We start from the raw sequence: 15,717 nt of genomic DNA on the forward strand, positions 1-15,717 counted from the left end.
CACGGGTTGGTTGCCTAGAACTAGATGTCTCACCCTTATACATAAAAGCATGATTAGGGCCAGAGTGAGACTTCCTAGAGTGAATTCTCCTAATCTTGCTCTCGGGATAACCGGCAGGGTACAAAATGTAACCCTCGTTATCCTGAGGCATGGGAGCCTTGCCCTTAACAAAATTAGATAATCTTTTAGGAGGGGCACTAATTTTGACATTGTCTCCCCTTTGGAAGCCAATGTCATCCTTGATGCTAGGGCGTCTCCCATTATAGAGCATACTTCTAGCAAATTTAAATTTTTCATTTTCTAAGTTATGCTCGGCAATTTTAGCATCTAATTTTGCTATATGATCATTTTGCTGTTTAATTAAAGACATGTGATCATGAATAGCATTAATATCAATATCTCTACATCTAGTACAAATAGATACATGCTCAACAATAGATGTAGAGGGTTTGCAAGATTTTAATTCTACAACCTTAGCATGTAACATGTCATTCTTAGTCCTAGGTCGGAGATAGTAGCATTGCAAACATCAAAATCTTTAGCCTTAGCAAGCAATTTTTCATTTTCAATCCTAAGGCTAGTAAGAGAAATGTTCAATTCTTCAATTCTAGCAAGTAAATCATCATCATTATTTCTAGAATTGGTAATTGAAACATTACAAACATGAGAATCAACCTTATCTAACAAATTAGCATTTTCATTTCTAAGGTTGTCTATTGTCTCATGGCAAGTGCTTATCTCACTAGATAATTTTTCACATTTCTCAATTTCTAGAGCATAAGCATTTTTAACCTTAACATGTTTCTTATTTTCCTTAATTAGGAAGTCCTCTTGGGAATCCAAAAGGTCATCCTTTTCATGAATAGCACTAATCAATTCATTTAATTTTTCTTTTTGTTCCATGTTAAGGTTGGCAAAAAGGGTACGCAAATTATCTTCCTCATCACTAGCATTATCATCACTAGAGGACTCATATCTAGTGGAGGATTTAGATTTAACCTTCTTCCTTTTGCCGTCCTTTGCCATGAGGCACTTGTGGCCGACGTTGGGGAAAAGGAGTCCCTTGGTGACGGCGATGTTGGCGGCGTCCTCGTCGTCGGAGGAGTCGGTGGAGCTCTCGTCGGAGTCCCATTCGCGGCACACGTGGGCATCGCCGCCCCTCTTCTTGTGGTACCTCTTCTTTTCTCTCCTCTTGCCCTTCTTGTCGTTATCCCTGTCACTGTCACTTGATAATGGACATTTAGCAATAAAGTGACCGGGCTTACCACACTTGTAGCAAACCTTCTTGGAACGGGATTTGTAATCCTTCCCCTTCCTTTGCTTGAGGATTTGGCGAAAGCTTTTGATGATCAAAGCCATCTCCTCGTTGTCGAGCTTTGAAGCGTTGATTGGTTGTCTACTTGGTGTAGACTCTTCCTTCTTCTCCTCCATCGCCTTGAAAGCCATCGGTTGTGCTTCGGACGTGGAGGGATCATCAAGCTCGTTGATCTTCTTTGAGCCCTTGCTCATACATTCAAAGCTTACAAAATTCCCGATAACTTCCTCGGGGGTCATTAGTGTATATCTAGGATTACCACGAATTAACTGAACTTGAGTGGGGTTAAGGAAGATGAGTGATCTAAGAATAACCTTAACCACCTCGTGGTCATCCCATTTCTTGCTCCCGAGGTTGCGCACTTGGTTCACCAAGGTTTTGAGCCGGTTGTACATATCTTGTGGCTCCTCCCCTTGGCGAAGACGAAAGCGACCGAGCTCCCCCTCGATCGTTTCCCGCTTGGTGATCTTGGTGAGTTCATCACCCTCGTGCGCGGTCTTGAGTAGATCCCAAATCTCCTTCGCATTCTTCAATCCTTGCACCTTGTTATATTCCTCTCTACTTAGAGAGGCGAGGAGTATGGTTGTGGCTTGAGAGTTGAAGTGCTCGATTTGGGCTACTTCATCCTCATCATAGTTTTCATCTCCTACGGATGGTACCTGTGCACCAAACTCAACAACATCCCATATACTTTTGTGGAGTGAGGTTAGATGAAATCGCATTAAATCACTCCACCTAGCATAATATTCACCATCAAATGTTGGTGGTTTGCCTAATGGGACGGAAAGTAAGGGTGTATGTTTAGAAATGCGAGGGTAGCGTAGGGGAATCTTACTATACTTCTTACGCTCTTGGCGCTTAGAAGTGACGGACGCCGCGTCGGAGCCGGAGGTGGATGTCGATGAAGAATCGGTCTCGTAGTAGACCACCTTCCTCATCCTCTTTTTCTTGTCCCCACTCCGTTGCGGCTTGTGGGAGGAAGACTTCTCCTTCTTCTCTTTGTGTGAAGAAGATTTCTTCTCCTTCCCTTTGGAGGAGTCCTTCTTCTTCTCCTTCCCTTTGGAGGAGTCTTTCTTCTCCTTCCTCTTGGTGCGGGACTCTTCCGATGAAGTGCTCCCGTGGCTTGTAGTGGGTTTTTCGCCGGTCTCCATCTCCTTCTTGGCGTGATCTCCCGACATCACTTCGAGTGGTTAGGCTCTTAATGAAGCAACGGGCTCTGATACCAATTGATAGTCGCCTAGAGGGGGGTGAATAGGGCGAAACTGAAATTTACAAATATAAACACAACTACAAGCCGGGTTAGCGTTAGAAATAAAAACGAGTCCGCGAGAGAGGGTGCAAAACAAATCTCGAGCAAATAAGGAGTGTGACACAAGGATTTGTTTTACCGAGGTTTGGTTTTTGCAAACCTACTCCCCGTTGAGGTGGTCACAAAGACCGGGTCTCTTTCAACCCTTTCCCTCTCTCAAACGGTCCCTTGGACCGAGTGAGCTTCTCTTCTCAAATCACTTGGGAATCAAACTTCCCGCAAGGACCACCACACAATTGGTGTCTCTTGCCTCAATTACAAGTGAGTGTTTGATCACAAGAAAGAATGCCAAAGAAAAGAAGCGATCCAAGCGCAAGAGCTCAAATGAACACTACAAATTACTCTCTCTAGTCACTAAGGCTTTGTGTGGAGTTGAGAGAGGATTTGATCTCTTTTGGTGTGCTTTGCAATGAATGCTAGCTCTTGTATATTGGTTGGAAGCTGGAAAACTTGGATGCAATGGATGGTGGGGTGGTTGGGGTATTTATAGCCCCAACCACCAAACATGACCGTTGGTGGAGGCTGTCTGTCGTATGGTGCACCGGACAGTCCGGTGTACACCGGACATGTCCGGTGCGCCAGCCACGTCACCAAAGCCATTACATTTCGACTGTTGGAGTTCTGACTTCTGGGCCCGCCTGGATGTCCGGTGGCACACCGGACATGTACTGTAGAGTGTCCAGTGCGCCAGCATGGGCGTGCCTGACGCCTGCGCGCTCTGGCGCGCATTAATTGCTGTTGCAGGCGACCGTTGGCGCGAAGTAGCTGTTGCCCCGCTGTTACACCGGACAGTCCGGTGTACACCGGACATGTCCGGTGAATTATAGCGGAGCAGCCGTTATGATTTCCCGAGGCTGCCAAGTTCCAGAGCCGCGTCTTCTTGGAGCACCGGACACTGTCCGGTGTACACCGGACAGTCCGGTGAATTATAGCGCGCCGGCTCCAGGAAAATCCCGAGGCTGAAGAGTTCTGGGCGAAGTCCCCTGGTGCACCGGACACTGTCCGGTGCGCCACCGGACAGTCCGGTGCGCCAGACCAGGGAGCCTCTCGGGATGCCTTTAGCTCTCTATTTTGAACCCAACTTTGGTCTTTTTAATTGTCTTGTTGTGAACCTTTGACACCTGTATAACTTATACACTAGAGCAAACTAGTCAGTCCAATTATTTGTGTTGGGCAATTCAACCACCAAAATTATTTAGGAACTAGGTGTAAGCCTAATTCCCTTTCAAAAAGCCATATGATCACCAGTTTGACACTGTCCCGTACCCACAAGGGGCAAGGATACCGGAGTTTTCTAAGTATTCTGGTGAAAGTGGTAGAAGCACACACGAACATGTAGGCCAGTTCCTAGCACGCCTAGGAAAATTGGCCGATGGGGAAGCCTTTCGTGTTCATTTATTTTCTTTATCCCTTACTGGTACTGCTTTTGCATGGTACGCTGCCCTGCCTCCTAATTCCATTAATTCATGGAATGATTTAGAGAGTAAATTTTATGAGCATTTCTTTTCTGAGGAATATGAATTAGGGTTGGCTGATTTAGCGTCAGTCCAACAGGGACGCGAAGAACCTGTTAATGATTATATCCGGAGGTTCCAGGACACTAGAAACTGATGCTTTTAGATCCATATCACAGACAAAGAGCTACCAGGCCTGGCTTTTAATGGGTTGCTATCCTACTTAAGAGACAAATTAGATGACACCTAGTTCTTTTCAATAGCTCAGCTACATCAGCGAGCTTTGGCCTGTGAAAGCCGATGTAAAGAGACATCAAAATCGTCCGTTCGTACTATACATCTAGTAGAGCGTGATAGTTCAGATGATGAATCCACGAATGTATATACCACTGAGCTTGTTTGGCCAACGAAGGACAAATCTTTTGTATGTTCTTATTTGCAGCCGATTCAAAAGAATCGGCAAGAAGAAGTTAAATGTACTTTTAATGTTGCCAAATGCGATAAAATATTTGACGAGCTAGTAAAAATGGCAACAATAAATTAACACATAGTATTCCTCCTATGGATGAATTAAACAGACGTGCTTATTGCAAGTGTCATAATTCCTTTTCCCATGGCACCAATGATTGGAATGTTTTTTGTCGACAGATACAATCGTCCATAAATGAGGGCCGATTAGCTTTTCAGGAGATGCAAGTGGACACACAATCATTTCCTATCAATACAATAGAACCCACAAGCAAAAAGTCTTGGTTCGACCGAAAATGGCTGATAAAGGCAAAGGAAAAAGTATCGTCATTGGTGATCCTCGCATGTCGAACATATCACAAGGAGTGATTATTCGGAGGGATCCAGACAAGAAGACTAACAAGTCCGAAGGTACCGGGGGGCAGGCTCAATTGAGCAGCCAAGCACGGCTCCCTGACTCGAGCATCGCAGACTGTACTGCACCTGCATCGGATGGTCTGGTGCTCATACAGACGGTCTGGCTGAGTCAGCCGGACAGTTCGTCCATGGACAGAGGCGACAACCTCCACACTAAGAGAAAACAGGAATAGAGTGGCAAAGTACATATGACACACATGGTTGGCTGGTCAAAGCTAGCCCTACTTTTGATCAATTGCTCTCCAAATACTCTAGCAAGAAGGCTATTTTACGTGATCGGCCAACAAAGAAACCCCGATCACCCGCTAAAACAAAATGGACAAATAAAACGACTCAAAGGTGAGACAACAAGCATCGCCAATTCATATAGGGGCATATGTTGAGCCCCAAAATGGGTAGGCGGACAGTCCGGCCCTGTAGGCCGGACGGTCCGCGGTCCAGGCGGTCTACGGTGGCGGCACGGACGGTCCGCGCATGTGCAGAATCAATTAGGGTTCTAGATTTCTAGCGGGATTTGTTAGCAAAACCTATGGGATTAACTAGAGAACTAACTTGTAACGGGTCCAGACCTCCTCCTTTATATAGTTGAAGAGTTACGACCGATTGAACCCCCCACAATCGATCCAATGAACTGTACTTATCATTTTTACCTTATGCATTAGGAGTAGCTCTAGTTTAGCCCTAGTTTAGCCTCCCTCTACCTCAAATCTTAATTTCTCTTCAACTCTACGTCTACTAGAGGCGTCTTGGGTGGCATGACGACGCCAAGACACACCGTAGGATCTCTCTTCCCCGACGGGGTCCCTCCCGGGAGGCAAGATCTAGGTCTACTGCGAAGAAGATGATTCTCTGCGCCATCATGGACCGTCCGAGCCCTTGGCACGGACCATCCATACGTACATAGAGAAGGAGTCGCTCCTGTGCCTAGGTCACGTACCGTCCAATCCTGCGCCGCGGACCGTCTATTCCTCTGCAGAGAGCACCGCCAGGCGGGTTGTTCCAGTGTTTGGTGTCTAGATCAGCGCCAACAAAGTCATTTGATATCATAGTATAGATCAACTCAGCGAGCAGTCATGTGATCGCTGCTCAAAAACTTGATTTGCCCCAACCCGTGTAGGTTCTTCAGTGGAGCGAGGTTTTGAGATACTGCTCTCCCTGTTGTGATCATATTGATGTTGGAGATGAAGGAGTCTAAGATCGCACAACTGGAAGCTCCCTTATGGGTTTTGGCGTTTTGGATGACAAAACAATTAAAAGGTCTGACATTTGAAAGTCGCCTAGAGGGGGGTGAATAGGCGAAACCTGAAATTTATAAACTTAAACACACATTAAGGTCGGGGGTTAGCGTTAGAATTAAATTCAAGTCCAAAAGAATATCTCTCTTGCTAGGAGTTGCTCAAGGATCGCGGATGACGTATGGGAGCCAACTCAAAATCACACTAGCAAGAAAACGTTAGAGAGGGAAAACAAATCAAACAAGAATCAAGGCGAGTGAACACGATGATTTGTTTTACCGAGTTTCGGTTCTAAAGAACCTAGTCCCCGTTGAGGAGGTCACAAAGACCGGGTCTATTTCAACCCTTTCCCTCTCTCAAATGGTCACTTAGACCGAGTGAGCCTTTTCCTTAATCTCTCAGGTCACTTAGACCCCGCAAGGACCACCACACACTTAGGTGTCTCTTGCTTCGATTACAAGTCACTTGAGAAATAGAAGGGAAAAGAAAAAGGCCAATCCAAGCGACAAGAGCAACAAAAGAACACAAAACACCCTCTCTCAAGTCCCTAATGGAATTGAATTGATTTGGAGGCTTGGAGAGGATTTGATCTATTGAATGTGTCTAGGAGTGAAGTCTTTTGTTCTTGCAATGAATGGGATGGTTGGAATGCTTGGATGTATATGAATGAGGTGGTTGGGGGTATTTATAGCCACCAACCACTTTCATAGCCGTTGGTGAAGGCTGCTGGCGATGGGTGCACCGGACAGTTCGGTGCATCACCAGACACTCCACTGTTCATTGTCCGATGCTCCGCTACGTCAGCTATCCGTTAGGGTTTGGAGAAGTTGGTCGTTGGAGCGCCTTGTCGTCTTGCTGCACCGGACAGTCCGGTGCCCTCTAACTTCTGCGCTCTGACTTCTAACATGCACTGTTCACGGCGGTAGGTGATCGTTGGCGCGTAGAGAGACGTTGCTCCGCTGGCTCACCGGACAGTCCGGTAGCACACCGGACAATCCGGTGCGCCATTTTTCAGCACACTCAAGTTCTTTGCTCCATTTTTGATTGTGTCCTTAACCGGAATTCTTTATTGGTTTGTGTTGAACCTTATGCACCTATAATAGATAATATCTAGACAAACTAGTTAGTCCATGTGTTTGTGTTGATCATCAACCATCAAAATTAATTATAGGAAATGGTTAACCCTATTTCCCTTTCAACATTGGTGCTAACTGTTGAACAAGTGCCTAGTGCAAAGCTTATAGGGTTCAACATATGCGATCAAGTGTGATGGCCCAATAAGCTAAGTTGACCATGTTTGTGGATATCACAAGTCAAGATGAAGGATGGACATTAAATATGTGAGAAACAATGTGCATGAGTTGGAACCAACTGATCGAACTAAGGATGGAGGCACGTAGATCTTCAAAGTACTAGAGCAAGGGAGAAGTACAAGGTGACTGAGGTAACTAAAGCCAAGGTGAAGAAGAGGCTCTGCAGAAGTCAAGGTTGATCAACTAAGGAATGTCATGGTACATTGAGGATCACAACATAAGGACATGACTTGGAACTATTGAGGTAATTCCTAAGGATTTGTGGTTCAAGCCACAAGGCCCAAGATCATATCTCAAGGAGTTAGACATGGTCAAAAGAGAGAGGAGAAGCATCAAAGTTAGAACCTAGAAGGGACCCAAATGAGCTAAGTTCACTCCGACTTTTAGTTTAAGTCATTCTTGTGTTTGGAATTGTTATATGTGACCATTGCAGGGTGTTGGAGCTCATGGATTGTAATCAATATTAAGTTATGTCAACTTGATGATTTGGAGTCCAACCCCGAGATCAAACATACCAAAAAGGGAAAATGGTGAAAAGGGATGAGTATGCAAGGTTTGAGTGTTTGAATATGTTGCATACACATTTTACTATGCATTTGACACTTTGGTTTGCTCTTGAACTCAATTTGTAGAGAAAATGGCATTTAGGGCCCTATTTGAGAAGAATAGAGAAGTTGAGGAAAGGATGAGAAAGAGGTAAGAATGTATCAGTTAGTCAGTTGGATTACACTCTGATTATGTTTATCTAAGTCATATGAAGGTGCCCAAGAAAGTTCAACTTGATTGGAAAAAACATAAGAAAAAAATACTTCGAATCAGCACCAGACCATCTACATGACTCGGCCCTGTGTGCACCGGTCAATCTATAGGACTCGGTCCTATGCACTGGACCTGCTATAGGACCACCAACATCGAACTGGATGGTCTCGAGATTTTGGCTAAAAATCACTGGACCATAAATAGTACCCGGTCCTATGCACCGGACCCTCTACAGGACTCGGCCCTCTGTGCACCGGACCTGCTACCTCTCTCTTTGTGTATTTCTCTCTAGATCATGTGTTGGCGTAGTTATAAGCCAAGAGAGAGAGAGAGAGTGCTGCTGCGAGATAGAGCAAGCGATTGTGATCTTGAGATAGGCTTCGGCGTTGCTTTCGTCCACCATCGAGCTATCAAGTTGTGATAGTTGCGGTTCTGCTGTACTACGACACCGTCGGATATAAGAAGTCTCTGTCCGTCACCTATTAACAGATTTGAGCAAACGGAGGAAGGAGTTGAAATAGACTATAAGCTAGGTTGGCTAACTCCAACGTGGATATATGCAAGCATTTCAGGCTTGGGCGAACCACGAGATACATCGCTTGTCTCCTTGTCTCTTGTTCTGTTTGCTTTCTATTTGCACTTCTCTATTTATCTTTGGTACAAGTTGTTTGTGAAGTGCAGGCACTATTTTTGTGATAGACTTGTATTCCGCTGCGATCAATCTTCAAGTAGATTAAGAAGTTGTAAGTTTTTAGTGTTAATTTGTATTCGCCTATTCACCTCCTATAGGCGACATCTAGATCCATGTTCCCGGGCAAAGGAAACATTTAACGACACCAATGACTCTCTTGTCTAAAAACCTAACTTGTAGTAGATTGATTATTTCTCATGCTAAAGAAGAGAACTCTCTTTATTATACAGGGGACAAACTCAGAATTATCATGCACAAAAGAATAAAAAACAGAAACAGACTTTTTAACGATATATAGATCTAATGAATTCAGTTTCAAACTTGTCACATAAGCTAAGGAAAAATTGAAAACATGAGTGGGCCTTTAAGATTTATTCTAGAAATTATTGTTAAGGAAAATGTACAACTCCAACATTAGGAAATTATTGTTTAAGAAAATTATACAATAAACTCAAACAATCCACCCACTAGATCTCGAAGGCACATGATTGACTTTCTAAATGTTCTCAAATATTGTTTATATGCTATTTGTATGGTGGTGACTGTTAAATTGAACATTCACATAGACTCAAGAGTAACACTAGCTCGCAACTAACTGATACTTAGTGCCCTTTAGGTTACCTCCTCGAGTTGAGCTTACAAGTCATACTTGTGACTCTTTTATGAGCTTCTTATAGAACTATCACAACTAACAGACCGTGACCAACGATCAACCCATATAGGTGTGTTTGTACAAGAAACATCCTGCTGGACGATATCTTGTTGTCAAGTTTTTGTATACATTAAGACAAAAGTCATCCTACCTTACAAAATAGAGAGTATTATACCTTAGTTGGTTTCTTCCTACCAACTAAGTATATGAGTAAACTAATCATCTAAGAATAACTTAGTTGGTTTCTTCCTAATCCCTCTTTCTTTTGACGAAATAAACTAGGATCATATGTTGTCCAAGAAGGCTTGCAATCTTTATAGCCAAAGCAACTGAAGACCTTGTCAACATAATGAGGTTGCATGAGTATCCCATTCTTATTTTTGACCAGCTTAATGTTTAGGATAACATCAACCTCACCCAAATCTTCTATATCAAAATCAGACGAGTGACTAGTGACTGAATAATGGACTAGAAAGCAGCATGGCAGCAATCAAAATCGACCACTAAGAGATTACCACGATTGTATCCTGATGCATCAGTAATCTCATCCCAGACATACATTATTCAGTCCATTTTCGGAGACATGTAAACATACAATTCATTTCCATAGAAATAAAAACAACAAACAACAATAGCTAAAAATATTCAGACACACTTATCAACACTTCAATCTGGATATTGATACATGGTGCTGTAACTTCTAGAAATAGTGTGCCCTTCTCAACAACTAGATATTCAAAGCCAACGGCATAGATATTAAAATAATTTATAATCCCAATGTTCTATTACTTGAAATAAGAAATAGATAAATGAAATAGCATGATAGTGTTCTTGTTATGTCAAATAATCTCGTTTCCTGAAGTTAAAAACAAGTTTTCTTTGGAGATATTTACATCACACAATCTAGGATATTCAGGGTGACGGACCTCCTGCTTGCTCCTGCAATATCACAAAATATGTTACCAAGGGGTATAATTCTTGAGTACCAAATAGAAAACTTCCCTAAAATATACTTTTTCTTCTCTCCATTATATAATCTTTTCCTCTTCGAATGATAAATATTTTACCTTTCACTGAATCTTAAAAAATCTATCCCCCCAGCCCTTAAAGAACCAATGCCTTCAAGTATGTCTTCCCCTTCAAACATACTTGAGCAAAATTCCTCAGTCAACGAGCTCAGAAAGTAGAAGAATCCTTTTTTCCTACTAGGCTGCAACTAGAGGTGGCAATGGATTAGCAGTATCCAATCCATATGGACAATTTCAATTAAAATCAAAGGGAAAAAATCAAAATCCAAACGTACCCCAATACAAAATGTTTAATGTCAAGTCCAATCCAATCCAATAGCTCTTAAGTCAAATCCATCTAGTATGATTCAATAATAACAAAACCATTATAACTACATGTTGATTCTGCGTGCGTCAAAAGCTGGACCTTAGAATTTAAAAGCTTACGTCCACACCTTAAAATTTTAAATTGATTTAGGTTTGTTAGAAATAATTTAGTATGATTGTCCCCTAATTTGTGGTGAGTAGATATATACATGACCCTTACATCGAAAGCTGGATCCTAGAATTAATACCATGTGGTGATACCTTAAAAACTTAGTGAATTAGACTAAAGTTTGTTGGAGATGATTTAGTATGATTGCCTGCTACTTTGTGTAGATCGGTGCAACTAAGTATATAAGTGGGCCCCACGTCAAAAGCTGGACAATAGTCAAATTAAAACCTCAAATTCACACCTTAAAACTTTAGCAAAGTCAATGAAATGCTTTTGGAAATGACTTGATACGATTGCCCGCTAATTTTGTGTATACCAGTGTGACAAGTGGTTTTGTTATGAAATGACTTGATCACTGGCAGCAAGAATCGTGGTGAATCTCAAATTAGAACAGATTTACGGCATTAAGATAATAAATGTGCTGAATTGCATATCAAATGTTTTTGGAGTTAGACCTAGTAAAATATGATATGACAAATAATCACTAAGGATTATACCATGCTATCATGGCAAATCACAAGATCATGAGGTAGTTGCAAAAATACAGAACTGGCTAAAGAACTACTAACTAAAGATACATGTGTAGTTGCAAACATACAGAACTGCCCAGGAAACAAATATATATTGGGATGGAAAAATCAGATAGATAAATTTGAAAAAGCCAGCTGAAAACACCATGCAGCAGCTGTTGTTGCATAATGCATTAGTCTTGTTTTCCCCCCCTCTCCAATGCATAATCACATAATGTATAAGTCCTGATATCAGATTTGCTTCTTCCTTTCGACATATGAGGTCAGGCTTGATTGTATAGTTAAACAATTACCTTATGGGAAAAAAATCCAGGAACGAATGCTATGTTCCATTGCCATCCTCATCAAGTTGTTGTGCAAATAGTATTGCAGGAAAGCACAAAGTCACCAAAAACCCCCACAGGAACCTTTTCCACTCCTAAAGTGATGGAACCTGTTGGTATCTCTAACAGATATCTCCCTCTCCTCAAGGAAAGCACACATAAAGTCACCAAAAATCCCCACAGGAACATTTTCCACCACTGAAGTGATGGAACCTGTTGGTATCTCTAACAGATATCTCCCTCCCCTCAAAAGATGATATAAATTTCATTGCCTCATGGCAGTCGCCACAAATTCGGAGGTTCTTTATCACCCGAAGGGTTGTTCCTGGGCTAGTGCTTATGAGTCCCAAAGCGACAGCTAGCTTCTCACTGTGAACAGCAAGAATATCATCTTTCTCTTGTTCCTCCACATCATGTAGGACAAAATCTGTGCTTGGTACAAAGCCTAGCTTCCTCATCTGAATATTAAGCTGGTTTATTTTCTCAATTATCGCAGTCATCATAGGGTGTGAATCATCACCAGCCAACAACATATGCACCTTGTTCTTGATCTCAATCCAGCTACAGCCTTTTTCCTTCTTCAAGCCTACATCCTTCATCATCTCTCTAACCCTATTAACCCGATCCCACATTTTCTTAGAAGCATAAATGTTAGAGAGAAGGACATAATTACCAGCATTTTCTGGCTCTAGATGAAAGAGCTTTTCTGCTGCAACCTCAGCCAGATCCACGTTGCCATGAACCCGGCAAGAGCCTAATAATGAACCCCAAATATAAGCATCTGGCTCAAAGGGCATGTCACTTATGAGATCATATGCCTCATCAAGCTTGCCAGCACGTCCTAGAAGAGTAACCATACATGCATAATGTTCCATCCTCGGAGAAACACCATACTCATTATGCATTTCTTTGAAATAATGACGCCCTTCCTCTGTGAGGCCAGCTTGCGTGCAAGCAGCAAGCAAGCAGGTGAAGGTGACCATGTCAGGCTTTTGTTTGCACTTCAGCATTGAGTGAAACATCCAAACTGCATTCACAGCCTCTCCATACATAGCATAGCCACCGATCATCGCATTCCATGACACCACATTCCGAGATACCATTGTATCGAATATTATTCTCGCATCCTTAACCCTGCCACACTTTGCATACATGTCCACCAAAGCACTGCTCACATAAACATCATGGAGAAAGCCCTTCCTGAGAGCAAAACAGTGCGCTGACCTCCCATGCATCAGAGCTGCAACATTGGCAAACGCTGGCAGCACACAAGGGATCGTGACAGAGTTTGGTTCAGTCCCTTGTGCCTGCATCTCCCTGAAAAACTCGACAGCTTCCAAATCCTTACCATTCTGCACACAACAAGCAACAATCGAGGTCCAGGACACGACATTCAGCTCAACTCCCCGGTCAACAAACTCTTTGAACAACCTTAGTGCCTCGCAGACTTGCGCGTTCCGAGATAGTCCCGCAATAAGGGCATTGCAAGAAGCAACATCCATGTGGCTGGACTCATCAAACACCCGAACAACCTCTGCAGCCTGGCCGCACTTCCCGTACATGTCGATGAGGGCGGTGACCACGCAGGCGTCCGCCCTGCAACCTGCCTTCACAGCGTATCCGTGCAGCTGTTGGCCCACCGAAACCAAACCGACGTCCCCAACAGCAGACAGCGCGCACGAGACGCCCGTGGCGTCAGGACGCAGGAGCCCTTCCCCGTGCATGGTCGCCAGCGCAACGACCGCGTCCCGGGCACGGCCACTGCGGTTGAGCCCGGACACGAGCCCGTTCCAGGTGATCACGTTCGGCTCCACGCCGCCATCCCGCCGCATCTCCTCGAGCAGGCGCCAGGCGCCCTCGGCGTCCCCGCGCGCCGCGTGCGCCGCGACCAGCGCGCTCCAGCCGACGACGGTCCTCTGCGGGCGCGGCATTCCGTCGAACAAGGCGCGGGCGTTGCCCGTGGTACCGAGGCGGAGATAGGCGTGTAGGAGCGAGGAGGCGACGAAGGGGTCCCGCGCGAGGCCGCTGACCTCGGCGACGGCGTGGAGAGCGCGGGCGAGCGGCAGTGTCGGGCATGACTTGAACGCGGTGGGGAGGAGGTGCGGGTCCGGAGGGAAGGAAACGTGGCGGAGGAAGTGGTGGAGGGAGCTGGAATGGGGCATGCCCATACAACTACTCTACTCTGTTCACTCGTGAACGCGGGATGGTTGTTGTGATAGCAGGCTAAGGTCTGTTTCAATCTAAAGAGATAAACTTTAGCAGTTTTTTTAACTATTTTTATTCATTTGGTAATCTAAACAGAAGAGCTAATGATGATATGATAAAATTTAGTACCTATTATGTCATAAGTTGCTCAAGGCATGCTAAAAGAACCTAAACGTGAGCCAGAGAACCCTATTTTCCACCCATACCCTCTAACCTCATTCCCTCTCCGCATTAGGGACATGAGTGTCTTTTTATTCCAATATGCTAAACTTTATTAGAGTAATCCAAACATTCCAAAAAACTAAACTTTAGCACTTCAATTCATATAGCTAAAATTAGTAGAAAGCTAAAGTTTATCCCGTAAGATTGAAACGGGCTTAATTCTCTCACTTCCTCAAAAATCAATAAGCAGCCTAATTACTTCTTTACATTTTAGAGATGAGTGGCCAACATCTTCATCGAATCTTTGGTAGGCCGAGTAGAGGGTATTTCACCAAGCAGTATTTCAAGATACACTGTATACATTCTCAGAAAAACAAATGTGTCATCTTCTCAAGCGGCTAGCTTCCACCGGCTGCTCCGCATGCTCGTCGACGTCGCACCCACGGGCGGCGCTGCGTACGCTGTAGGCGGCAAGTCCTGTGGCGGGCGCGCAGCCGAGTACGCCGTCGCCGCGGCAGCCAAGTACGCCATCGTCGGACACGGGCCGCCAGCTGCCTGCACCCGCGGGGTTCCCTCGGTCCGGGCGGCAAGGTGGTCCGGCTGGACGACCCCGCCGAGCTTGTAAGAGAGGTTGAGCACGCCCTGGGGCTTGCTTGAGCCGCCGATCCTGCGGACGGGGAAGCAGGCGACCGTGGCGTCCGTCGTGGGCCCGTCCCCGGCCCCAGCGAGGACGTCGGCGAGCGGGAGGAGCACCTCGCCGACGTCGCGGTCGCCGCCCAGCGCGCGCTCCGTGCGCAGCAGGATGCGGACGGCGCGGCTCCCGGTGCCTGCGGAGGCCGGGACTGTGAGCAGGACGGTGGCGTTCCAGGTGGGGTTGCGGCCGCCGGCGCGGTCGGCGGGGACGCGCTGCCGCGAGCGCGGGTCGCCGGCTTCGTAGGCCACCGCGTAGACCTCCATCTTGGAGACGAGGTTGACGGCACGGAGGTCCCTCGCGGAGACCAGCGTCAGCTCCAGCGTTCTACACGCCATGGCAAGAGAACCACAAGAGTCGAGCGCCTAGCCGCCTGCCGCCTACACGACATGGCCAGAGAACCACAAGAGTTGAGGGCTTTTATTTAGAGCTTTTGTCAAGAGCATCGTTTGACCGTTTAGTAGTGCTCGATCTCATTGCAGCGCAGCCAGTGCTTTTGGTTCCGACAGCGACAGGGCACAACAGAATCCACATCTGCTTTGCAGATCGATTTTCTTTCTCGTCGATTCGCTCAACGCGCTGGCATGGTACACGATAGATTTTACAAAAACAAAATGGAACAGGACGTGTTCTGCGTGCTATGGATTTCGTCGTATCCAATAATATATTCTCCGTGAAGACAATCAGGTG

General features: G+C 45.1%; 1 protein-coding gene across 4 annotated transcripts; it reads right to left on the reverse strand.

Moving 5' to 3' along the window:
• Positions 1-10,193: 10,193 nt before the first annotated feature.
• On the reverse strand, positions 10,194-15,068 carry LOC103630205 (pentatricopeptide repeat-containing protein At1g20230). Of its 4 annotated transcripts, none has more exons than XM_008651280.4 (3): positions 11,940-15,068; positions 10,681-10,823; positions 10,194-10,552 (listed from the first exon to the last, which is right to left on the reverse strand). In XM_008651280.4, exon 1 carries the CDS (start codon positions 14,135-14,137, stop codon positions 12,134-12,136), a length of 2,004 nt encoding a protein of 667 aa, XP_008649502.1. In that variant the 5' UTR covers positions 14,138-15,068; the 3' UTR covers positions 10,194-10,552; positions 10,681-10,823; positions 11,940-12,133. The 4 variants fall into 4 exon arrangements, with proteins under 4 accessions (XP_008649502.1, XP_008649503.1, XP_008649501.1 ...); XM_008651281.4 differs by having other exon boundaries at positions 10,681-10,829; XM_008651279.4 differs by having other exon boundaries at positions 10,681-10,978.
• Positions 15,069-15,717: the final 649 nt, after the last annotated feature.

This window comes from Zea mays, chromosome 6 (assembly GCF_902167145.1).
Source record: "Zea mays cultivar B73 chromosome 6, Zm-B73-REFERENCE-NAM-5.0, whole genome shotgun sequence".
NCBI classification, from domain to species: domain Eukaryota; kingdom Viridiplantae; phylum Streptophyta; class Magnoliopsida; order Poales; family Poaceae; genus Zea; species Zea mays.

Bases quoted from the DNA above. Each gene is read 5' to 3' on its own strand.
- LOC103630205 (XM_008651282.4), bottom strand. From the start codon at position 14,137: ATGGGCATGCCCCATTCCAGCTCCCTCCACCACTTCCTCCGCCACGTT.